At 46.0% G+C, this 26,357-nt stretch overlaps 4 protein-coding genes and 1 pseudogene across 4 annotated transcripts; 4 read left to right on the top strand and 1 right to left on the bottom strand.

The window, feature by feature from the left end:
• The first annotated feature begins 416 nt into the window (after nt 1-416).
• Nucleotides 417-3,448, top strand: LOC133399385 (gastrula zinc finger protein XlCGF57.1-like). Its single transcript, XM_061670959.1, has 2 exons — nt 417-813; nt 1,432-3,448. Exons 1-2 carry the CDS (start codon nt 687-689, stop codon nt 2,658-2,660), a joined length of 1,356 nt encoding a protein of 451 aa, XP_061526943.1. The 5' UTR covers nt 417-686; the 3' UTR covers nt 2,661-3,448.
• A 4,615-nt stretch (nt 3,449-8,063) lies between these two features.
• Nucleotides 8,064-11,043, top strand: LOC133399384 (zinc finger protein 658B-like; annotated as a pseudogene).
• Nucleotides 11,044-11,509: 466 nt separating this feature from the next.
• Nucleotides 11,510-14,972, top strand: LOC133399388 (zinc finger protein 892-like). The gene is given in 3 exon segments (XM_061670960.1): nt 11,510-11,911; nt 12,856-13,655; nt 13,657-14,972. Coding segments are annotated over 3 exon segments (1,308 nt in total). The 5' UTR covers nt 11,510-11,790; the 3' UTR covers nt 14,044-14,972.
• An 859-nt stretch (nt 14,973-15,831) lies between these two features.
• On the top strand, nt 15,832-19,916 carry LOC133399381 (gastrula zinc finger protein XlCGF26.1-like). The gene is made up of 2 exons (XM_061670956.1): nt 15,832-16,207; nt 17,777-19,916. Exons 1-2 carry the CDS (start codon nt 16,078-16,080, stop codon nt 19,405-19,407), a joined length of 1,761 nt encoding a protein of 586 aa, XP_061526940.1. The 5' UTR covers nt 15,832-16,077; the 3' UTR covers nt 19,408-19,916.
• Nucleotides 19,917-20,655: 739 nt separating this feature from the next.
• Nucleotides 20,656-26,080, bottom strand: LOC133399383 (zinc finger protein OZF-like). The gene is made up of 2 exons (XM_061670958.1): nt 25,649-26,080; nt 20,656-23,862 (listed from the first exon to the last, which is right to left on the bottom strand). Exons 1-2 carry the CDS (start codon nt 25,773-25,775, stop codon nt 22,442-22,444), a joined length of 1,548 nt encoding a protein of 515 aa, XP_061526942.1. The 5' UTR covers nt 25,776-26,080; the 3' UTR covers nt 20,656-22,441.
• Nucleotides 26,081-26,357: the final 277 nt, after the last annotated feature.

Below are 26,357 nucleotides of genomic sequence, written 5' to 3'. Positions count from 1 at the left end.
AGGTTCACTTTTTATTTCACCTGAATTTTACCAGGTGGGTCTCACTGAGATTAAAAGCCTGTTTTTCAAGAGAGACCTGGCTGAGAAAGGCAGCAGCAAAAACACAAGTCACAGACATATTTGGAAAGACAAAGTGCAATTTAAGGCCACATTTTGGATTGTAATCAAATGTTCAAGCAGATGAGCTAAAACGTGGACATTCTATAGAAACTGCTAGATGTCAAAACAATTCAGGATACCAGTTCCTTGATCTTGAAGTCATTCTGCAGCAGGTTCCTGTCGCTCAACGTCTTGTGCCACAGAGCGGTTTCACGTCAAGGAATGTTTTCCTTGCAGTTGTACAACCCGCGTCTACGCGTACACGTGACGTTTGTCCAAGTGGAGTTGCCGTACAACTCCTGCTTGCTGCAGACACCGTTCTGTTGTAACCGCTTTTGTGTAACCGCACGCGCTTTAATAAAGAATTCTTCCCGAAATATACTGAAGGTACCGGAGCCTATACACAGAACATCCATCACTACTTTACTGGAGTAAAACATCATTATTCAATAACTGTCGTCTCGGTGCACGTTGACGCTTCTCTAGCTAGCTTAACGTAGCTTGCTAGCCGCGAACAGAGACGCGTTCGTTTGCAACACGTCGCTAAACAGAGCGCAAGTGCAAAGTGTCCTGAATATCGTGGGGAAATGTGTGCAAAAGGTGTGAAAGAAGAAGAGTACGAGGGCGAACTTTGTGGATCGAAAGAGGAGAACGAGCGACAACGTCAACCGGTGGGCGCCCTTTTCAAGTCTCAAGCTGCGTTACACGGAACAGGTTTGTTCACTTCTTACTCTCACCTGTTTAGGAACTACTTTATATTATTGATAATATTCCCGAGTTGATCGATAGTTTTATCAAGTTTAAAAAAAACCACAGGCGCCAGGTTACTTCCGTAGTAGCTGAAATGAAACGAGTGACTCCAGCGGCTTTGAACTATAAACGACCGAAATGTCCAAATGTAATTGTGTCATGGCTTGCGCTGCCAGATAGACCCGCAAAGTTGGAGTTTATTTTTGATTGACTTGGAAAAAGTCCAAACTAATTCAGTGGAACCTGTGGGTGAGCATGAGGACAAATCAAGTGAATGTTGCAAATAGCAGTGCAGAAAAGATAGCCCGCATAGTGAGTGGCACAGCAGGGAGCCAAACCCTATCATCGGGTTTCTGGAAGGCATTTCTGCACAGGTCTGTAGAAAATGTTTGCTTGGGTGTCATTTGACGTGTGTGTCAAATATATGGATATGCTGATACTGATGTGTCTTCTTATCCAATATTAAAGGATAATAAATGTGATTCCTCATCGTTATACATGTTGAATATAAACATATAAACAATACTACACAACATCCATGAGACTTGACCCTTCGAAACCACGTGTTCTTGTGTCTTACAGACATCCGTGAAGAATATCTTTGTCCTGCGCAGGAAGAAGCACGCGTTACCGACGAACAGGCGGATGACATCATCCGGTTGCCATTGATTGGTCTCCCTTTGAAGAGTGAAGATGATGACGGCAAAGGTCAAAGTGAGGAGAACAGAGTGGCCGAGCCTCCAAGCAGCAGCTCGAGTCAACACATGACAAGAGAAAGTGATGGAGACCACTGCGGAGGGTCACAAGCAGACAGCCCACTATTAGCTCCACTATCGGACAGTGGCGTCACAATGTCTGACACGAATGACGAGGACCGCTCCAATGGCGATGTGACATTTCGCAGTGACGACAAACACGTCAAATGTTCTCAGTGTAACAAAACGTTTTTCAACAAGTCCTCGTTGAAAAGACACCTGCGAACACACACTGGAGAGAAACCTTTTTCCTGCTCAGTTTGTGGTCTTAAGGTGACGCAGAAGAGTAGTTTAACTAATCACATGAGAACGCACAGTGGAGAGAAACCTTTCGCCTGCCCAGTCTGCAACTTGCGTTTCAGGAGTCGTTCATATTTAAGAACACACATGCGAATACACACTGGGGAGAAACCATTTTCTTGTTCAGTTTGTGGGAAAAGATTCTCTCTAAATGGAGATTTACGAACACACACGAGAACACACACCGGGGAGAAACCTTTTCTTTGCTCACTTTGTGGTAAAAGATTCACCCGGAAGGGACATTTGAATGCTCATACGAGAACACACACTGGGGAGAGACCTTTTCCCTGCTCAGTTTGTGGTCAAAGATTCTCTGAAAAGGGAAGCTTGATAAAGCACTCTAGAACCCACACTGGAGAGAAACCCTTCGCCTGCTCAGTATGTGAGCAAAGATTCTCTGAAAAGGGAAACTTAAGAACACACACAAGAACACACACTGGAGAAAAACCTTTTGCCTGCTCTGTTTGCGGAAAAACATTCTCTGAAAAGGGAAACTTAAGAACGCACACACAAACACACACCAGGAAGAAACGTTTTACCGTTTCAGTGTACAACATTAATTCAGAAGTGGAAGACCTTCGTCTTGAGGACCAGCAACCAGAGCCCTCCCACATTAAAGAAGAGGACGAGGCTATCACCAAGTTACCATTGACTGGTGTCATTGTGAAGAGTGAAGATGAGGGCGATCATGTGACAAAATGTGTTTTCAGTGTGACAAAACTTTTGGTTCCAAGACAGATCGGAAAAGACACGTGACGCTCCGCCTTGGAGAGAAACTTCAGATGTTCTGATTGACCAAACACAAGAACTCACACTTCTTCTTCTTTTCCTTTCGGCTTGTCCCGTTAGGGGTCGCCACGGCGCGTCCTCCTTTTCCACGGAAGCCTATCTCCTGCATCCTCCTCTCCAACACCAACGGGCCTCCTGTCTTCCCTCACGACATCCATCAACCTTCTCTTTGCTCTTCCTCTCGCTCTCTTGCCTGGCAGCTCCATCCTCATCGTCCTTCTTCCAATGTACTCACTATTTCTCCTCTGGACGTGTCCAAACCATTGAAGTCTGCGCTCTCTAACTTTGTCTCCAAAACGTCGAACCTTGGCTGTCCATGTGATGAGCTCATTTCTAATTTGATCCAACCCGGTCACTCCGAGAGCGAACCTCAACATCTTCATTTGCGCCACCTCCAGCTCTGCTTCCTGTTGTCTCTTCAGTGCCACTGTCTCTAATCCGTCCATCATGGCCGGCCTCACCACTGTTTTATAAACGTTGCCCTTCATCCTAGCAGAGACTCTTCTGTCACATAACACACGCCTGACACCTTCCTCCACCCGTTCCAACCCGCTTTGACCCGTTTCTTCACTTCCTGACCACACTCACCGTTGCTCTGGACGGTGGACCCCAAGTATTTCAAGTCCTCCACCCTTGCTATCGCTTCTCCCTGTAGCCTCATTCTTCCCCCACCAGCCCTCTCATTCATGCACATATATTCTGTTTTACTTCAGCTAATCTTCATTCCTCTTCTTTCCAGTGCATGGCTCCATCTTTCTAACTGTTCCTCCAGCTGCTCCCTGCTTTCACTGCAGATCACAATGTCATCTGCAAACATCACTGGTCCACGGGGATTCCAGTCTGACCTCATCTGTCAGCCTATCCATCACCACTGCAAAAAGGAAGGGGCTCAGGGCTGATCCCTGATGCAGTCCCACCTCCACTTTAAGCTCCTCTGTCACACCTCACCGCTGTTCTGCTGCCCTCGTACATGTCCTGTATTATTCTAACATACTTCTCTGCCACTCCAGACTTCCGCATGCAGTACCACAGTTCCTCTCTGGGTCCTCTGTCATCGGCTTTCTCTAGATCTACAAAGACACAATGTAGCTCCTTCTGACCTTCTCTGTACTTTTCCATCAACATCCTCAAGGCAAATAATGCATCTGCGGTACTCTATAGTTGCCACAGTTCTGCAAATCACCCTTGTTCTTAAAAATGGGCACCAGCACACTTTTCCTCCATTCCTCAGGCACCTTCTCACCCGCTAGAATTCTATTGAACAAGCTGGTCAAAACCTCCACCGGCACCTCTCCGAGATGCTTCCATACCTCCACAGGAATGTCATCAAATGTCTTCCATTTTTCATCCTCTTTAATGCCTTTCTAACTTCCCCCTTATTAATCATTGCCACTTCCTGGTCCACCACACTTACCTCTTCTACTCTCCCTTCTCTATCATTTTCCTCATTCATCAACTCCTCAAAGTATTCTTTCCATCTAGCTAGCACACTGCTGGCACCAGTCAACATATTTCCATCTCTATCCTTAATCACCCTAACCTGCTGCACATCCTTCCCATCTCTATCCCTCTGTCTGGCCAGCCTGTACAGATCCTTTTCTCCTTCTTTAGTGTCCAACCTGCCATACATGTCATCATATGCCTCTTGTTTGGCCTTTGCCACCTCTACCTTTGCCCTGTGTCGCATCTCAATGTATTCCTTTCGCCTCTCCTCGGTCCTCTCAGTGTCCCACTTCTTCTTAGCTAACCTCTTTCCTTGTGTGATTTCCTTTACTGTGAGGTTCCACCACCAAGTCTCCTTCTCTCCTTTCCTGCCAGAAGATACACCAAGTACTCTCCTGCCTGCTTCTCTGATCACCTTGGCTGGAGCGGTCCAGTCTTCCGGAAGCTCCTGCCGTCCACCGAGAGCCTGTATCACCTCTTCCCGAAAAGCTGCACAACACTCGTCCGGTCTCAGCTTCCACCACACGGTTCTCTGCTCGGCTTTTGTCTTCCTAATCTTCCTCCCCACCACCAGAGTCCTCTTACACACCACCATCCTATGCTGTCTAGCCACACTCTCCCCTACCGCAACCTTACAGTCGGTAACCTCCTTCAGATGACATCGTCTGCACGAGATGTAATCCACCTGTGTGCTTCTACCTCCGCTCTTGTAGGTCACCCTATGTTCGTGCCTCTTCTGGAAAAAAGTGTTCACTAAAGCCATTTGCATCCATGTTGCAAAGTCTACCACCATCTGTCCCTCCAAGTTCCTTTCCTGGATGCCGTACTTACCCATCACTTCTTCATCACCCCTATTACCTTCACCAACATGTCCATTACAATCTGCACCAATTACGACTCTCTCTCTGTCTGGGATGCTAAGAACTACATCATCTAGCTCCTTCCAGAATTTCTCTTTCACCTCTAGGTCACATCCTACCTGTGGGGCATAGCCACTAATCACACTACACACTAACACCCTCAATTTCAAATTTCAGCCTCATCACTCGATCTGATACTCTTTTCACCTCCAAGACATTCTTAGCCAACTCTTGTTTTAAAATAACCCCGACTCCATTTCTCTTCCCATCTCCACCATGGTCAAATAATTTGAACCCTGCCCCTAAACTTCCAGCCTTACTGCCTTTCCACCTGGTCTCCTGGACACACAATATATCAACCTTTCTCCTCATCATCATGTCAACCAACTCCCGAGATTTTCCCGTCATAGTCCCAACATTCAAAGTCCCCACATTCAGTTCTAGGCTCTGTGTTTTCCTCTTCTCTTTCTGCCGAAGAACCCGCTTTCCACCTCCTCTTCTTCTTCTTTGACTTCGACCCGCAGTAGCTGAATTTCCAACGGCGCCCCGCAGGTCGACGGCGCCGGCGGCGGACGTCGTTAACCCGGGCCACGACCGATCCGGTATGGAATTCTTTGGATGAACGCTCATATTTGTTTGGCGAGGTTTTAAGCCGGACGCCCTTCCTGACGCAACCCTCTGCATTTATCCGGGCTTGGGACCGGCCTACGGTTTGCACTGACTTGTGCCACCCGTAGGGCTGCATTACACAAGAACTCACACTGGGGGGGGGGGGGGGGGGGAACAAAACAAAGCAAAACAGTCAAGACATTCCCCTAATTGTTTGAATTTGCTTTTTAGGTTTCATTTTGACTCATATGAATTAGACTGAGTTATGTTTGTCCTTGTTAAGCTCTAAAATGTGTTTTATTGATGCATGCCTGCTTTTTAAATCTACGAAGCACTTTGTGAGCCCTCTCTATGAGAAGTGTCATTAAGAAAATCCAATAAAAAGGGATTTACTTACTTTTGCGAGTTCAGTATGCAACTTTAGTTCAGGAATGGAAGATCGTTCAGGATGGACCAACATTCTCTCCGAGTCACTGGTGAGAAACTCTTCAGTTTCAGTTTGTGTAATAAAAGATGATATGGAAGTAAAAGGTTAAGAAACACAAATGTGTTGGTGAGAGGTGCAGTAGTAAACGAAGCTTCCAATAAATTGTAAAGAAACATGCTGTAAAATTCTGTACGTCTATTGTAGGCGTCTGAATGGAGTTGAGCTATTTTTTCCCCACCGAGTAATTCCGAGGTTCAGTTCACTTGTTTATTTTCAAGTACAAGCAAACCATTTCCGATCCAGGAGCGACATCGAGGAAGTTTGTGAGTTGGAGGTGACCACGACGACGGGAAATGTGAAGAAGAAACAAAGACGCAATGCAACTACGGTGGAGAACACGAAGCGACAGGCATTGCCAACTGCAGGAAGAATAACACGGGAAAATGTCACGATCGCATGATCCACTCAACGAAAACACTTGGATCGTGATTGCGGATCACTTTGTTCCGTGGACGCGTGGTGATTGTAGTGGACTGCTTTGCGCAGTTGTAAGGTCGAAAGGGAAAATATCTCATTTGTCGAAAAGTAAGCGGATGTGAAAGGACAAGAGTGGGAAACGCTTAGAGGATATTCTCAACGATATTCGAATCGGTCCCGTGTTCTTCCATCGCAGTCTGGTTCGGTGCCGCTACAAAAAAGGACAAACTCCGACTGCGACGGACAATCAAAACCGCTGAAAGGATTGTCGGTACCCCCCTACCCGCCATTGAGGACTCGCACCCTGCCAGAACTGAGACGAGAGCGTGCAAAATCCTCTCGGACCCTCCGCGCCCCGGTCACCGGCTCTTCCGGCTCCTTCCCTCGGGTAGGCGCTACCGATCGACGCAAACCAGAACTAGCAGACATTCCGACAGCTTCTTCCCTCTTGCCATCAACTTCTTCAACAGCTGACCTCCAATTCCATTGCAACATGCTGGCAATTTTTTGTCTCGAGTTCGTCGTCACATTTCTGTGGGGCCAATTATGTATGACTCGTGCACTCACTGTCGTCGTCTCTCCACGCTGCACTATTTGCATATCTGTTGTTGACCAATACTGGCCACTCAAGCCAGAGTAGCATCTGCAACATTTGCACAATCGACATCGTCCCAGGTGATCGCACGACTCGTCACTTTAAACCGCATCCGCTCCTTGAAGTCTCGGCGCCCTTTGCACAACGGTCATCGCACCGGACTATTGCAATGTTAGTCATTCCGACTGCTCGAGGACTCTGCATCTTTTTGCACAATTGTCAAATAAAATAAAATAAATAATGTACCAGCATTACCAGATAACTATTAACCCTTTATTGTTCAGTGACTGTTTTTTTTTTTTGTCAATGTCTTTATGTCTCCAAAGTGTTCTGTTGTCGTACTCGAGCGGCTCCGACGACCGGAGACAAATTCCTTGTGTGTTTTTTGGACATACTTGGCAAATAAAGAGGATTCTGATTGTGATTCTGATTTCACCGTCTGTTCCGGTCAACAATTGAATGATCAACACTTACTTCTATGAGTCGAGAGATTTTGTAGACTTTCTTTCAGTCTTTTGTGTGGGCCGAAATTAAAAGCTGTCGATCCAAAACATCCCCTCTGGTCAGGCCCTTGGGCGGATCTGGGACACATTTGTCCGTAACTTGTTAGCCGGCCCTAACTTGTATAATGCGATAAAAAGCCACGAAAACGAGGTTTCTTAGCCAATATTATATGGAGGTAAAACTTCTCCCAACCAATGTTAATGCGCATGCGCCCACAACACGTCACGATGACGTTGCCGCTGCCATTAATTCACGACAAGTCGAACGTGATCGAATGAAACCGCAGCGCTCGACAACGAGCGGCCAGTCGTGTTTCCATATCACTTTAATGCATCAACGTATGACTACAAAACAACGTTCGTGTGCTTTTGCTGCTTTTGCGTCAACTCGCTGCACGATCGCATAGTTGTCATAGCGAATCGCGTGTTTGAGTTTGTCCAAGGGGAGTTGCCGTACTTCTGCAGCAGCTCTGCTTCCATGTGCAGTCGGGCTAAACAAACGCGCTGAAACGCAATTCATCGTCCCGGGTTCGTCCTGAACGTACCGAAGCCTTCCCGTCGCTACTTTACTGGAGTAAAACACACTTTATGTAGACTTCGTGTCCGCAAAAGTCGTCTTGGAGCACGTTGAAGATTCTCCGCCTAGCTTCGCTTGCTAGCTAGCCGCTAACGGGGAGACAGACGCGTTTGTTATCAGCGCGTCTTTAAACTGACATCGAGCCCGAGCGTAAAGTGTTGTGATTATGTGTGATAGAAGTGTCAAAGAAGAAGAGCACGAGGAGGAACTTTGTGGATCGAAAGAGGAGAACGAACGACAACGTCAAAAACTGGACTCTGTGTTCGAGAAGCCGCGAGACGTGTTGCGCCGAGCAGGTTTGTCCAGTTCACAAGAGCAGTAGGCGAGAGAGAGAGAGCAACGAGATGAGCTCATCTCATACTAACGTAGTTTACATTTGCAGCAGAAATATCATAGAATTCACTCACAGTAGTAAAAGCGCCACGCAGTTCATCTAAGATGATGGTCACAATCCTCAACGGCAAATGATCATGACTGTGTCCGCCTCACGGAGTCCTCGCTTGTGCTGCAAAGAATAGCACGTCGATTATTGTCATCCTTAAAAGGGCCGATTTTCTACTTGCAATGACGGAACTGCTTAAGCGCCTTTTGGAAGGAACTGGAAATGAAAACCGTGTTTCATTTGTGCTTTGCAGAGGAAGAATATTTTCATCCTGAGCAGCAGGAGCCGGCGTCCTCGCACATTAAGGAGGAGGAGGAGCCCCTTAACGTTAAAGAAGAGGAGGAGGACGATATCACCAAGTTGCAATTGACTGTAGTCGTTTTGAAGAGTGAAGGTGACGAAGACGAAGACCAAAGCGAGAAGAATGCGGGGCGCGGCAGCTCAAGTCAACACGTGACAACCGAAGGTGATGGAGCCCACCGTGAGCAATCACAAGCAGATGGCCTCATGGCTCCACTGTCGGATAGTGACGACATAACGTCACACTCTTCTTTCGCGGATGAGGATGATGACGAATCCTCAACAACTCCCATCGAAACCCACACGGGAGAAAAAAGTTTTCCCTGTTCAGTTTGTGGTCAAAGGTTTGCTTGGAAGGGACATTTGAACTCTCACATGCGAAGACACACCGGGGAGAAACCTTTTGCCTGTTCAGTGTGCGATCAAAGATTCTCTGAAAAGGGAAACTTAAGAAAACACACAAAAACCCACACTGGAGAGAAACCCTTTGCCTGCTCAGTTTGCGGACAGAAATTCTCTGAAAATGGAAACCTAAGAAAACACACAAAAACCCACACTGGTGAGAAACCTTTTACCTGCTCATTTTGCGGACAAACATTTTCTGAACGGGGAAACTTAAGAACACACAGCAAGGACACACACCGGAGAGAAGCTTTTTGCATGCGCAGTCTGCGGTCAAAGATTTGCGAGGAAGGGACATTTGAACACACACACGAGAACACACACTGGGGAGAAACCTTTTGTCTGCTCAGTTTGTGGTCAAAGTTTCTCTGTAAAGGCCAACTTAAAAACACACACACGAACACACACTGGGGAGAAACCGTTTTCCTGTTCAGTGTGTGGTAAAAGATTTACTGAGAAAGGACATTTGAACACACACGCAAGAACACACACTGGAGAGAAACCTTTCGCTTGTCTAGTTTGCAGTAAAATATTCTCTCGGAAGGCATATTTAAACATGCACACACGGACACACACAGGCGAGAAACCTTTTGTCTGCTCAGTTTGCGGTCAAAGATTTGCTAGGAAGGGACATTTGAACACACACACAAGAACACACACTGGGGAGAAACCTTTTGTCTGCTCAGTTTGCGGTCAAAGATTCGCTGTAAAGGCAAACTTAAAAACACACACACGAACACACACCGGAGAGAAACCTTTTTCCTGTTCAGTTTGTGGTAAAAGATTTACCGAGAGAGGACATTTGAACACGCACACAAGGACGCACACCGGAGAGAAACCTTTTGCCTGCCTGGTTTGCGGGAAAATATTCTCTCGGAAGGCATCTTTAAACATACACGCAAGAACGCACACTAAAGAGAAAACTTTGTAATTTTCTTTTTTTTGGAAATCCAGTTCCGGCAGTACACCTGGATACGATGATTTGTTATGATTTGATTGATTTGTGATTTTTGTATTCATTGCAAAATATGATTGTCTCATGTCTGTATGTATGAGTGCATTTGAACTACTTAAAGAACGTACGTCCTCTCCGCGTGAAGTGCTACGGCAATCAAATGGACTTAGTTGCGTCCGCTCGTTCACTTCTAAACTGTTACTTCTTCATCCTGAGTAGCAGGAGGAGATCTTCAGGGTGGAGTTCGACTTTCGACAAGACACCCAAGAAGCCAAATTCGTGGAAAAAGCATTCAGTTGCGGCGTGAGTGTGGTAAAAGCTTGTATAATAAGTATCAGGTTACGAAAGACAACACACTTTCTTCGCACCGCATGCGCCTGTTAGTGTATCAACAGTGGACCTAAACGATGCAATTAATCTGCATACATTTTGCCCGTATTTCCCCATAAAAGGGCGTGACTCCAAAATTGGACTAACTTTCGGAACGCTTGCTCAATACAGAAACATTTACACACAATTATCATGTTCATCATGTTTAATTCCTTTTGAACTTCAACGAGAGAATGTGTCTTCATATATTGAAGAAAAGGGAAAACTGTGAACTGCGAACTTTCCGTTGGCATCTCCTGCCGGTTGAGCGACGTCGCAAATGGTCACGGAATTGTGTCGCTTGGGGAAATACATCCTTGTTTTAACGCTCGGACTCTTTAGGAATGCACAGATGTCAGATTTCGCCAAAGGTAAACCGTACTCTTCACAACGGATATGACGTCGGCGCTCAAGTCGCTCGACTGATTCCGGATTCACTAGGCCACACCCCTTAAAGGCACGCATACTACCATTTGTGTGCGTGTGAGACATTTATCTTTCAGACACTGAATAAAACGAGTTTATCTCTACAAATTCTCTTTGATCATCTTTTAATATTGACATTTTACAATCGAACCCAAAAGTCAAAGTACCATTGCATAAAATATAGAATCGCAACATTTGACATTTCACAGATAGTACACGTTACTATAAGAAAAACAATCACATGAAAATGAGAACAAAATATTATTATTATTATTATCATTATGATGGTGGCACTTGATGTCAAACGTTTGAGAAGGCATTGCTGCTAACTAAGTGTATGGACAGAACACAGCACTTTATAAAAGAGATCCATTTTTGTTGCACTTTCGGTTTGCGCCAACAGGGGTCGCCGCAGCGAGTTAATACTGCACTTTGTTGGTCGTAGTGTGTCCTAGCGGACTCGCCGTACACTGTCCGCTGCAGCGCTTACTTCCGCGCTGGACTCCATTTATCTTTCTTCCGCAATGAGTATCGAATGTAGTGAAGCTTCGATACAGTACGTCCCATCACTGCCGGAGTCAAACATAATTCATTCAATTCTTTTGTGCCGATAACCTCGTTTTGGTGCACTTTTAAGGCTTCTCCGGCTATTTAGTTTAGCCTTAGCTTAGCCTAGCCTAGCAGCCGCGAACAAAGAGACGTTGGTTGTGAGCAACACATCGCTCGGCAGAGATCGAATGTGAGTGTGACGCGTTGTGATGATCTTGTGAACATGTGTGCAAAAGGTGTGAAAGAAGAAGAGTACGAGGAGCAACTTTGTGGACCAAGAGAGGAAAGCGAGCCACAACGTCAACTGGTTCTCGAGCAACCTCGTGTTGTGTTACGCAGAGCAGGTTCGTCGCCTTCGCACTCTTACTTGATTTTCCTCTGTGTCACTCTGGCCCCACGCACTTTGAGCATCAAATCGAGCGTAGCCGGTCTGCGAACCGAAGCGCATCTCTCGCGATCTCCTGCACAGTGCAGGAAAAGATGGAAGGAAGCACTGAGGGGGAGGAGAGTGCAAAACTTGAAGCGAAGTTGAGAGCAGAACAATGGACGCATTTGGCTTTTTCGGTGAAACGTCAACGATCGACGACAAAACGACCGTTGGCAAAGACTGCTGTCAACTTTGGCCGAGTCCTCTCTCCCAACCACGTCCTGACATTGCCGATGTATTCGCCAAGTAGGTCCTCGGTAACAACCGATGTCACTGCGCAGCATTTGAGCCGCCAAATTGTACCCACTGATTCCCATGTACGTGGGTGCAAGATCTTTAAGAATCAGCGGTGCTGGCCCATGTAACTTGAACTCTCCGAATAAAAGTCAAGCATGAGACCAAAGTGAATCGGTCCGTTTGAACAAAAGCAATAAATGCTTTCCAGACCTAAATGATCGAGACGATCAGATGAAGATATTTCGCCTTACGATGCGGGACTTTCCGCAGGCTGTCTCGAGTATTTTCGGCGCGGGGCGCTCGTCGTTGCAACTTTCATTGTCAGGCGTGGGCGTACTCTGCGGGCTTTGATAAGAACCCCTGAAACACGTTAACATTCGCAACTTTATTTACATTGACATGATTAATGCTAGGAAATCTTTCGACCTGATAGATGGACGCATCAATTGCTTGTCATTCTGAAAATGTCCGATTTTTTTTTTTACTTCCAATTACTGAACTGCTCAAGCGGAGGAACATGACTGCGGTTCTCCAAACGTCTCGACGATAATGAACAACATCAGAGTGTCAACATGACACCTTACCAAACCACGTACGGTATGTTTGTCTTCTTGTGTCTCGCAGACGTCAGTGACGAACGTATTGGTCTTAAGCGGCAGGTGTCAGAGCCCGCTCACATTGAAGAGGAAAAGGAGCTGGAAACGTCCTGTACGAAAGAGGAAGACGAGGCCGATGTCACTAAGATGCGAGGTACGCTTGACCCTTTGAGGAGTGAATATGATGGAGACAAAGTTGAAAGTGAGGAGAGCAGAGGGGCGGAGCCTCAGAGCAGCAGCTCAAGTCAACACGGGACTTCAGAATGCGATAGAGACCGCTGCGGAGGATCGCCGGCAGACAGCCTGTTCGCGCCACTGTCAGATAGTGACGACATGACGTCACACTCTTCCTTCACTGACGATGAACTCCCTAAAGACGACATGACACGTCACGATGACAACACATGCTGGAAATGTTCTCAGTGTGACAAAACCTTTGTCTACAAGTCTGTTTTTAAAAAGCACACGATGATCCACACCGGAGAGAAACCTTTTGCCTGCTCTGTTTGCGGCAAAAGATTCACTCAAAGGGCCAATTTGACGACACACGCAAGAACCCATACTGGAGAGAAACCTTTTACCTGCCAAATTTGTGCTACCAGCTTCTCTGCTAAGGGAAGCTTAAGATCACACGCAAGAACCCACACTGGAGAGACACCTTTTGTTTGCTCATTTTGTGGTAAACGCTTCACTCAAAGGGGAAGGTTAACAGACCACACAAGAACACACACTGGGGAAAAACCTTTTGCCTGCGCAGATTGTGGCAAACGTTTCTCTCTAAAGGGAGATTTAAGAAGGCACACGAGAACCCACACCGGGGAGAGACCTTTTTTCCTGCTCAGTTTGCGGTAAAACGTTCTCTGTAAACGGACGTTTAACGAGGCACACGAGAACGCACACTGGGGAGAAACCTTTTGTCTGTTCAGTCTGTGGTAAGCGCTTCACTGAAAGGGATACTTTGAAGAGGCACAAACGAACACACACCGGAGAGAAAGCCACTGGTCCGGCGTGTGACTTTAGTTCAAAATTGCAAAATCTTCATCCTGAGCAGAATGAGAGGAGCTCCGCGGTGGAGTCCCCCCATAATAAAGAGGAAGAGAAGCCAGAGCCACCTCCCATTAAAATGGAGGAGGAGGAGGATACCAAGATCCCATTGACTTGTGTCGTTGCGAAGCGTGACGACGACGAAGACGACGGGCAAATCGAGCAGACCTAAGGGCAGGGACCGAGCCTCCGAGCCGCCGAGCCGCCGAGCAGCGGCTCAAGTCGACGCGTGACAACAGAAGAAGATGGAGACAACTGCGGAAGATCACAAGCAGAGACACAACGTCGAGATGCTGCACAGCACTGAGTCAGGGCCTTTTAAGAGTTTTGAATGACATCCTCCTGGCTAATGACTCCGGGGGATTATGTTTGTCTTGTGCTGCTGGACCTGACTGCAGCATTTGCTACTGTGGACCACGAGATCATTCTGGCTCGTTGGCAGCACCTGGAGGCCACAGGTGGTAGTGCTCTTGAGTGGTTTCGATCCGATCTGGCTGGCAAAAAACTCTTGCCTCGCTCGCTTGGAGTCCCACTCTACCCAACTGTCGTATGGGGTTCCACAAGGTTCTACTTTGGCCCTCCTGGTGATTTCTTTATATTTACTGCCACTGGGTTAGATCCCGAGAAAGCATGGGATTTATTTTCGTTGTTTTGTGCATGATAGTCACATCGATGTTCCCCTGAAGAAAAAGGTTTCGAGTTTTGCTTGAGGACAGTTCGACGGTCCTGGTCGCGGTTCAATTGTATTTTTATAGAACGTACAGCACTTTGGGTGCAGCTGTGTTTGTTTGAAAGTGCTCTATCCATAAAGTTGAGTTGCGTTGAGGGTGTGTTTGTGTTTGGGTTTGGGTTTGGGTTTGTTCGTGGGGATCGCAGGGGTGGGTTTTTGTGTTTTTGTGTTTTTGTATTTTTGTATTTCTGCGGAGGAGAGGACGGGATGCGGAGTGACCAGTCACGATCATTTTTACATCTGCAAAGTTGCAAATTGTAACCGTGTATTATCACATTATTATATATTCTGAGATTTTTTTTATCCATTATTATAGCTTACGTATGATTTGAATGTAAGCCCGCTGAATATATAAAGCCTCGAATGGACATTTGTGGTGATCAGAGTGGCCAAATATTGTACTCGAGCAAGAAGAGTACTGTTACTTGGCAATCATGTGACTCAAGTAAAAGTAAAAAGTAGTCGTCCAAAAAATTACTTGACACAGTGGGGGGGGGAAACTGCTCAAGTACTGGGTAAATGGTGAGTAGCTTCAGATGGGGGGAAAAAACAAAAATGCTAATCAGAGCACGAACATCAACACATGCAAAATAACAAGATCAAATGTGAATGCGCAATGATATTTTGTGGGAGCGAGATCAGCACGTACCCAGAGAGATGCGTGTTCTACAGTTACCCGTGTAAGCAATCATCGATCGTTGTAACGGAGTCAAAGTACAATTTCTTCTCGAGTCACATTTGTAAAAATCACGCAGTACTGAAACTACTTTGACCTATCGAATTGACGGAATGGAGCGGAGTTGCCGGTGGGAGGGGCGAGCAAGTCAACAGAGAAGCTCGGAGCCGGAAAGTTCCAAATATCGGAATGAGGCATTGTTAGGATTCCCACCGAGTTTCTAGACAGGACACGCCCTGCTCCGATATCACTGGCTGCACGACACGCGTCACTGCACTACGATTGGCTGTTGGATCTGTAGAACACGCCCTACTGCTGTCAGACGGAGAGAAAACAACAACAAAAAAGATGTCATTTCAGTGTGGCGGCGTTAATATGTTTCCCACTAACCCTAACGCGCCCGAATCCTACACTTAAGCCACCCTACAAACGTGATACATGTCTCGTTCGAGCCGCGTGGCCTTCCCTCCCCGCGACGCAGGAGCCAATCATGTTGCAGTGGGGCGTTTCCTGCCTGGAAGCTGCGTGGGATTCCTCGGAACGTGCCTCGCCCTCATGCCGCTGCCGCAAAATGCGCTCGCCCTTACTGTTACATTCGAGTTTGGACACAGTGCGTGCGCTCGCTACTTTCCCGGAGGGAAAAGGCGATGATTTAAATCTTCGTGTGCGTATAAACTCGTCTCGGTGCGCGGCGAAGCTCGGGCTAGCTCAGTTTAGCTTAGCCGCTAAGAAAGAGACGCCTCTGTTGTCGGCACGTCACTCAGCAGAGGTGACGCGTTGTGACGATCGCGCCAAGCAACATGTGCGCTCAACGTGTGAAAGAAGAGAACAACGAGGAGGAACTTTGGGCGACCGAAGTGGACCGCGAGCGGCGACGTCATCGACTCGACGCCGCTTTCAAGCAGCCTCCACTTGGGTTACACAGGACAGGTTAGTTCACGTCTTACTTACTCTTACTTCGTTTCATAAGTCTTTTTTTTTTTTTTTAAATCACGTTTTACGCAGGTCCCACGTCGTTTTGTTATGAAATCTAGAGTGGTTAAAACAAACGATGGGACTGGGCCTGAGTTTGTGGGAAATGTACACTAAGACCTTATGATGCAGCTAATACTACGTCGTCGTCATCATCATCGTCACAACGAATAGCAATGAATATATTTGAGCCACTGAGGGGCGAACGGCGTCAACTCTTCGGACACGTGTCCTTGAAAGACGATCATTGCGATCCACAAGATCGAGTTTCCATCCTCGAGAACGGCGCCACCTCACCTCCAAAAACACTTCGCTCTCCAGCCGGCGCCATGATGACAAACAGGAAACGACGTTAGCATAGGAGGCCTATGAGAATAGGAAACAATGTATTTCATATTATTATTATGCACAGTTTGAACATGAACACTGCACCTAAATATAGGAAAAGAAGAGGATGCGCTTCAATGTTGATTCGATTCAACTGTATTGCGCATAAAAGTGAAATAACAATTGTCCGAAAATAAATGGTTCCAAACCGTTCTTCAAGATGAAATGCAATTGTATATTGAACTGTACTTAAAAATACACAGTACTGTACACGAAAAGTAAAAAATGTGCTATACTGGATTACAAAACGGTTTAAAAAAGATGCATGCATAGCTGCCAGCGTCATCGTAATATGTTTGATTGGATTGCATATTATAAATTATTTTTTCAAATCGGAATCCTCTTTATTTGCCAAGTATGTCCAAAAAATACACGAGGGATTTGTCTCGGGTCGTCGGAGGCGCTCTCGGTCGACAGAGAACGCTTTGGAGACAGAAAGACATTGACACAAAACAAAACCAGTCACTGAGCAATAAAGGGTTCATAGTTATCTGGTAATGCCGGTACATTTTTAAATTCTTTTTTTGACAATTGTGCAAAAACATGCAGCGTCCTCTAGCAATTAGAGCAGTCGCAATGAGCATCGTGCAAAGGGCGCCGAGACTTCAAGCGAGCTGCGCGATCATCTGGGACAATGTCGATTGTGCAAATGTTGCAGATACTCCTCAGTCGGTGTGCAAATGGCAAAAAAAAAAATGGAATTCAGTGATTCACCTTGTGTATCCACTCGTTGCCCTTCTTACAACAGAACAATGACTTTGTGTTGACCTCAACAGGCCCCGAGTTGACGCTAAGAAAATACATTTGGGAGTAAATTAAGAGGATATCATTAACATCAGTATTTCTGTAACTCCGTTTTGTGACATTTGTACCAATTTCTTCTAACCATTATTTCCCCCAATTGAATAAAAGAGATTTCATGCACATGTGTTTATTTAGGGCTGCACGTTTATTTCCTAACGCGATCCCCGTTTGTGAAGTCGTCATATGTCATTGATTTTGTGGATTGCGTTGCCTGCTGTGGGAGTTCTCTGCAGGTTTTGATCACAATCACTGTCATACATTCACATCGGTCACGTATTTACATTGGATATAGCATCATTACCAGACCAAGTGTGTTTGTCTTCTTGTGTCTTGTAGATGTCAGTGAAGAATATGTTGGCACTGAGGAGCAGGTGCCACAGTCCACTGACATTAAAGTGGAAGAGCACGAGGAAGGTTCCCTTGTCCTGAAGGGTGACGAGGAGCTCGAGCCTTCCTATATTAAAGAGGAAGAGGAGGATAACGTCACTCGGTTGCTCGTGACGTTTGTCCCTTTGAAGAGGGAACGTGACGATGACAACGGTCGAAATGAGGAGAACAGAGGGGCGGAACCTCACAGCGGCAGCTCAACTCAACACGTGAACACAGAAGACGGCCGTGGAGGATCGCAAGCAGACAGCCTCTTAGCCCCGCTATCGGATAGCGATGACATCACCTCGCACTCCCCTGACACGGATGGCGGCGATGATGATGATGATGATGACGACGATGACGATCAACACTCTAAAGAGGATATGACATGGCAAACTGACAACAAACCCTGGAAATGTTCTCAGTGTGACAAAGCCTTTGTTTCCCAGTCGCTTTTGAAAAGGCACAGGATAATCCACACTGGAGAGAAACCTTTTGTCTGCCCAGTTTGTGGTAAAACATTCACTCAGAGAGCCAATTTGACAACGCACAAAAGAACACACACTGGCGAAAAGCCTTTTTCGTGCTCATTGTGTGGCCTAAGAGTGACTTATAAGAGTAGTTTACCAGCTCACATGAGAACCCATACTGGAGAGAAACCTTTTACCTGCTCGGTGTGTGGTAAACGTTTTTCTGAAAGGGAAAGTTTAATGAAACACACAAGAATACACACTGGGGAAAAACCTTTTGCCTGCTCAATTTGTGGTAAAAGATTTTCTGTCAAGGGAAGCTTGAGATCACACACAAGAACCCACACTGGAGAGACACCTTTTGCTTGTTCAGTTTGCGGGAAGAAATTCACTGTGAAGGGAGGTTTAATAAAGCACTCGAGAACACACACTGGGGAGAAACCTTTTGCGTGTTCAGTTTGCGGTCAAAGATTCTCGTCAAAGGAAAACCTAAAAACCCACACGAGAACACACACGGGGGAGAAACCATTTTCCTGCTCAGTTTGCGGTAAAAGCTTCAATCGAGGGTGCAGGTTAACAGAACATGCGAGAATACACACAGGCGAGAAACCTTTTGCTTGCTCGGTTTGCGGTAAACGCTTCACTCAAAAGGGAAGGTTAACAGAGCATGGACGAACACATACAGGTGAAAAACCTTTTGCCTGTTCAATCTGTGATAAAACATTCTCTGTAAAAGAGCTTTTAATAAGGCACCGAAGGACACACACCGGGGAGAAACCGTTTGCCTGCTCGGTTTGTGGTAAAGCATTCTCTGTAAATTGGCGTTTAACAAGGCACACCCGAACACACACTGGGGAGAAACCTTTTGTCTGCTCAGTTTGTGGTAAAAGCTTCACTGAAAGGGATTCTTTAAAAAGGCACAGAAGAACACACACTAGAGAGAAACCTTCTTCTGGTTCAGTCTGTGACTTTAGTTCAGAATTGGAAACTGCACACCCTGAGCAGCAGGAGACACAGCCACCTCACATTAAAGAGGAAGAGCACGAGGATGATATCACCGAGTTGCCGTTGACTGTCGTCGTGAAGAGTGAATATGCTGACGGCGACAGCCAAAGTCAGCAGAACTAAGAGGCCGAGCCTCCGAGCGGCATCTCGAGTCGATAAATGACAACACAAGATGAGATGGAGACAAAATAACGTCTGACGCTGATGACGTTGAACACTCTGCAGGTTAGTTCTGACAGATGTTTCGTCACACCGACGACAAACCCTGGGAATGTTCTCAGTGGGACTAAAGAGCTGAGAGTTGATAAAACATGCAAGTACACACACAGGAGAAAAAAGACAAAACAAACAAAAAACAGTTACAATCATTTGTTTTGTCGGCATTCCAGTATCTTCCACTTGATTTGTTTCTTATTTGTTTCTATAATTTCATTTTTTTTTACTTTGTGATTTTTCTTATATTAACTTGCATGAACTGTAAAGTGTTGTGAATGTGTATTTTATATATGTAGAACTTTGACGTACGAGTATGATTCTTTCCGTGACCAAGCTTGTAACTCAATTTACTTGTACGTGAAATATATTTTCGTGGACTTTTCAATGAATTTCAGTCGTTTTGTAAAGTTTCAATACTGAGAAAATAATAAAAGAAAGTATAGAAATAAACTGGCTGATGAAGAGTTTCATGAAGTGGAACGCCTCACACACACAAAACGCACTGTTCGTGTATTGACGTGTGCCTTCAGGGGGCGTGGCCCAGTGAGTGACGTCGGTAGACGGAATCAGTCGGGTTGGCGGGTTCACCGCAAGAGGGTGTCGCACCGGGGTCGGAAACAAGGTCATCCGGCAAGGCCCGTCGCCGTGGCACCTGCCGGTGAATTACAAGTCCACGGGTCCATTTGCCGCACGGAGCGTATTCTTCCACGGCTTGAAAGTCCTTTCTTCCGAACCTCTCCTCCTCCCGAGCGGTTTGATCATTTGCAATGTTCCCCTTTGCACGGCACCCTTCCTCAACCTCAAATCTCGAGGCGGTTTTTCTTTCTCTGACCCGACGCTTGCTCTCGTGTCGTGTTGATCACTCGCGTTTGTGAGCGTCTTAACATTTTTGCGTCCGTTATGACACGACCGACTGTGAATTACACAACAAGTGTAACCAAATAGTTTCTCTGCATAAAGACAAATACTTTTGGAATGCGTTTGTAGGTGTCAAACTCATTGTCGTCACGGGCCACATTGTGGTTATGTTTTCCCTCTGAGGACTGTGTTGAATCTTAAATGTTGAATTGCCTCATCTGATTATAACATACACACCATCATTTGACGGATACGTAGTTTTACAATCAGAAGTCGAGGATTAGCGCTACTGTAAAAAGGTGTTCGCTAACCCATAAAATGCTTTCGCCACATCTCCACATTTCTTTCCGCGGCACATTTTTGGTCCAGATTTCTACGCAAGTTGATGCATTTCATTAGCTTTCGCGGGCCACATAAAATGGTGCGGCGGGCCGGATCTGGCCCCCGGGCCATGAGTTTGACACCTGCTGTCGAATATGTTTCCCCAGAATGGAATGTGATATTCCAGGGTTGTGTCATGTTTTTCCGTCCCTTTTGGAGAATGGCATGTTCAGCAGGCAGCGTGAAGTTTGCACTGTTTTTCCGAAAGAAGTTCCTCATTCGTGTTTGGTTTGAAGTGGTTCTTCTTCTTTTTTGTTGTTGTTTTTTTGGACACAACGTCTCTGGCTTTGCAAAACACCCTTTCGCGAGGCACAGAAGAATCCGGAGAGTAAGATTACATCTTAAAAAATGGCGCTCTCTCTCTCTCTCTCTCTGAACTACACCTACAGTATCTCCAAACTCTCAAGTGAGCACAACTCCCCCCCCCCCCAAAAAACCCCCTGAGGGGTTTATAACGCTGCCAAACCTCACGGCGAAATCTGCAACTTCCTGCAGCGGTCACGAGACAACATGTCATTTGAGGTTCACTTCGGTTGTTTATTTTAAGAAGGTTAGCAAATACATACAGCTCTCGGGAACGACGTACCTGTATACACCTGGGACATCATCTCCAAGTAGGATGCTCCTCTCTCAGAGAACGCGACAAGATACCAAGCGAGGAAACAAAAGTGTGGAATCTCAACACAATGCAGAAGACACCAAAGGTAAACATTCTTCAATTTATGTTCATCGTTCCAATGATTTGCAGTGCAGCTCGAGAAAGAAGAAACAAAAGTGTCATCGTGAATCGGAGATGAGCGAGCAGGTCATTTGTTTGTAACTTGACCTTTCACTGCGTTAAATGGCCGCACGCGGAGTCCGATGAGCGAATCGAGTGAAGGAAGCACCCGTCTGCAAATATCTCGCCCGTCGATTGAGCAAAGGGGCGCTGACAAGGTTTTTGACCTCGATGAAAATACCCGGATTTACCGGATAACAGTTTCAATACTGCGTGCGTCCGCTCGCAGAAGCAGATCTTCTTGGTGCAAGGACTTGATTTAACCCAGCACATCGCGCAGAAGTAAGAGCGCAGACATTGTTTGCTGCGTACTGATAGCGGTGAAGGGACGAGTTGTTATCTCGCTCACTGAACACACAAGCAGGAGTTGATTTGGGACGTGTATCCCGAGCACTTGCAAGGCAATTGAAAACAGCACGATGGCTTGTGTTCATCACCCAATTTTCAGACGAGACAGAAACAGAAAATGTCCAAATGTTAAATGGGGGAGGGGGGGGGGGGGGGTTGCACTTATACTTATATTTGGGCTTTTTCCCCTTCATTTCAAACAACAAATAATTGTGTTTTGAGAGGTCTGGAAGGGAACGGTGGCATTTCAATTCCTTTCAATGCAGAAAATGGATTCGATGTATACGAGCGCATTGTCTTAGAAGCTTGGAACCAATTAGATTTGTAAGGCAAGGTACGACTGTATAAAATACTAAATCACAACATTCGACATTTAACACAAATTCATATGAGAAAAAAAAACCTCTGGAAGAGACAAGGAATTTGGCGAAATATGAAACAAAAAGAACTGGAAAGTTGTTCGTGGCCTCACACCTTCAGAGTGTTCATTTCATCCTCATCATCGGCGTCAGGAGAGCGTGACGTTCATTTCACCCGATCGAGGCGCTGCGCAGCGCTTTTCACGAGCTTCCGTTGTCACGCGTGGACCTTCGCCGCCGCCCGGCGGCTCGTCCCCTCGGCTCTCCTCGCTTCGCCTTCGTCATCTTCGCTCTTCACAGTGACGACGGTCAATGGAAACTTGCTGATTTCCTCCTCCTCCTCTTCATCTTTCGGCCCCACTTCTTCCTTTTTGATGTTCGGGGCCTCCGGCTCCAGCTTTTCACGGCGAAGATCTTTCGTTCCCGCACTAAAGTTGCAGACTGAACCAGTCCCGGGTTTCTCTCCTGCGTGTGTCCTCGCATGTCTTGTTAAATGTACCTTCTGCGTGAATATTTTCCCACAAACTAAACAGGCAAAAGGCTTTTCCCCGGTGTGTGTTCTTGTGTGGCTTATTAAACTGCCTTTTACAGAGAAGCTTTTACTGCAAAACGTGCAGGTAAAAGGTTTCTCACCCGTGTGTGTCCTCGTGTGTGTTCTTAATGTTGCCTTTACAGAGAATTTTTGGCCACAAACTGAGCAGGCAAAAGGTTTCTCGCCCGTGTGCGTTCTTGTGTGTATTCTCAAGTTCCCTTTAGCGGAGAATTTTTGACCACAAACCGAGCAGGCGTAAGGTTTCTCCCCAGTGTGTGTTCTTAAGTGTGCATTTAAAAGTCCCTTCCAAGCAAATTGTTGACCGCAAACTGAACAAACAAAAGGTGTCTCTCCAGTGTGGGTTCTTGTGTGGGTTCTTAAGTTTCCCTTTTCAGAGAATCGTTGACCACAAAAGGAGCAGGCGAAAGGCTTCTCCCCGGTGTGCGTTCTTGTGTGGCTTGTTAAACTCGCCTTTTCGGAGAAGCTTCTACCACAAACCGAACAGACGTAAGGTTTCTCCCCAGTGTGTATTCTTGTGTGTTTCATTAAATTTCCCTTTTCGGAGAATTTCTGACCGCAAAATGAGCAGACATAAGGTTTCTCCCCAGTGTGCGTCCTCATGTGAGTTGTTAAACTGCACTTCTGATTGACTATAAGACCGCACACTGAGCAGGAGAAAGGTTTCTCCCCAGTGTGCGTTCTCATGTGCCTTTTCAATGACGACTTGTTGAAAAACGTTTTGTCACACTGAGAACATTGTCGGTGTTTGTCGTCAACGTAGCTCGCCGTGTCACCTTTAGAGGGCTCATCGTCATCAGTGTCAGGAGAGTGCGACGACACGTTGTCACTATCTGACAGTGGCGCGAAGAGGCTGTGTGCTTTCGATGCTCCCCAGTGGTCTCCACCGCCTTCTGTTGTCACGCGGTGACTCGAGCTGCTGCTCGGACGATCGGGGCCTCTACTCTCCTCGCTCGGAACATTTTCTTCAGGCTTCAACGCGACACCGATCAACGGCAACTCGGTGACGTCAACCTCCTCGTCCTCCTCTTTAATATGAGAGGCCTCCGGCTCCCGCTGCTCCGGATGAAGACGTTCTTCGCCGACGCCTGCGAGGCACAAGAAGACAAACACACCGAGTTTGCACAAGCCAAGTCGTGACTTTGTCGTGGAGTGTTGTTGATACGCGTTTATCGGTAACATTTTGAAGTACGAGGTTGGAGAATCCCTCTCGTTCGTGTCTCCTTCGAAGGCACTCGAGCGTTTCAGTAAACGGGAGAACACATTTTGCAATTTACACGATCGTAATTATTCTTATTATTTTTCTGTAGAGTGCTATCGCGTGACATCGCGCGGCCCTCCCGGATTGGTCCTCCAAGAGTCCGACTTTGCGCTTATTATTCCTTATTACTGACACTCCAGTGGTAGTTGACTGTAAAACTAAACCCACAAAAAAAAAAAAACAACAACCAGCAATTACACACGTTGTATATTTGAATACAACACCTTTTATTTTAAACAAATTGCCAACTTGATGCGAACGGCTCATTGCACAAAATCCTAGTGACGAGCTAATAGAGTTCACGCCAAAAATCCGAAAGAGGCATTCTTATATATATTCTTATATAATGAATACAATACTCAAGGCATATAATCTTCCCATTCTGTGAAAAATGACGACATTTGGACAATCGATGATTTGCGATTATGACATCGCCAGTGATCGGAAAATGAGTTTCAACTCACGGCTCCATTCTCAACAGCGGCAACATGAGCCGAAACAATTAAAAAATTCTAATAATTGAGCGTTTCAATTGGGAGAAAAATGAATAAATGCAATTTGAGTGATATTCCATACGACAGTCTTTTCCTTTTCCTACCCTTCTGACACCCCCTCATCTTCAGCTGGACACAAACCATCTCCAAGGTCCCACATCCAATTATATTTGACCAGCAAAAAACAAACAAGAGCATACATTTTGTAAGACAAGTCATTCATATTCGATATGCGTCTATTCTTTTGCGATTAGTTGTAACTTTACCCCAAAAGTGCACAGCATAGTTTTGGTTTCGTCTTTGAAATGTAACCTTGGAAATTCAGTGAAATAAATTCAATTTCATCATCTCAGTTCTTGCACGTGTAACTTTTTTTTTTTCATAAGTTGTAAATATCCTTTTTGCTGCTATGATGAGCGATATCTATTGTGTCGTTGTCACGGCAATACATGTTGTGACTGCACAGGATTGCAATGACTTGACTCGGCACGAAACCCAAGTGATCACTCGACTTGCTTGCTTGATTTTTGCCAGAGTAACGAGAGACTTGCTTGAATCTTCAGACTTGAGACTTGAGACTACTTCTGGGACCGACGTACTATCAAAGGGTCAGTTGCCATCTAGTCCCATCGCTCAAAACTTGAATATGAAAGCATCTGTCACATCATGCTATATATACATAACGAGTAGAAGACGCCAGCGACGACTAAGAAACATTGATCTGCCAAAGGAAAATATTTGACCTCTTGCTAAAAAGTACTGAACTTGGTAAATTGCAGCAGTTTCAGTCTTTTCCTTGACCAATGCTGTGTCTTTTGGGCCTGATTCCAAATGGGCAAAATGGGACTTTGCTCCTCCCGCCCGTACCGTTGCAGCCAGTCATTTAGAATGATTTGATGCCGTCTATCGATCCATTTCTCGATGCAGCACCTGATTGACATCTGTAGGGAGTCGTTGTTGCTTTGCACACCACCGCTGAGCCCAGCCTCATTGTAATATCCACTTTCCATTGGATTATACAACTACGTGGGAGCTGGGTTATACACAAATATTGTTCTCTTCTTTTTGGGGGGAATATGAAGAAGTTACGAAACAAGTGAGCGTAAGGCGTGAACAAACCTGTTCCGTGTAACACAACTCGAAGCTTCTTGAAATCAGCGTCCTGTGGTTGACGTTTTGGCTCGTGTTCCTCTTTTGTCCGAGAAAGTTCCTCCTCTTGCTCTTCTTTCACACGTTTTGCACACATTTCCCCACGATAATCACAACACTTTACACTCACGCTTAATTTCCGCTGAGCGAGGTGTTGCCGACCAACGCGTCTCTTTGTTAGCGGCTAGCAAGCTAAAGCTAAACTAGGCTAGGCCAGGAAGCTTCAACCGCGTGCACCGAGACGAGTTTATCAGAACACGAATAAATATTGAAAGCTGTTTTTTATTGCAGTAAAGTGGCGATGTGGCGTTCTGCGTCAAGACTTCAGTACGATCAGTCCTAATTCGTTAAGAATTACTTGGTGGAGAGTGTGCGGTTAGCCAAGACGTACACGGAAGTATATCCGCGACGGAAAGTGTACGGCAACGTCACCGGGACAAACTTCATTCCACGGGTTGGCAGTTGTAAATGCCACGAGCGAACATTTCCACGTTTAAAAGTTCCATTGTGAAGTCATTTGGGGAAAATACATAAGGCGCGACTCGAAAGACGACAATTGATAACAAGGATTGTTATTGTTCGCAACTCGCAAGCTCAGCTTGCCGGGGAAGTTTATCGGGGTTATTTATCAGGGAACACAATCATAATAATTTAGAAAAAGTCCGTAAAATGGCAGAAA

This window comes from Phycodurus eques, chromosome 2 (genome assembly GCF_024500275.1).
Source record: "Phycodurus eques isolate BA_2022a chromosome 2, UOR_Pequ_1.1, whole genome shotgun sequence".
Classification (NCBI taxonomy): Eukaryota; Metazoa; Chordata; class Actinopteri; order Syngnathiformes; family Syngnathidae; genus Phycodurus; species Phycodurus eques.
The sequence above is the reverse complement of the archived record's forward strand: the minus strand, read 5'-3'. Positions and strand labels throughout refer to the sequence as shown.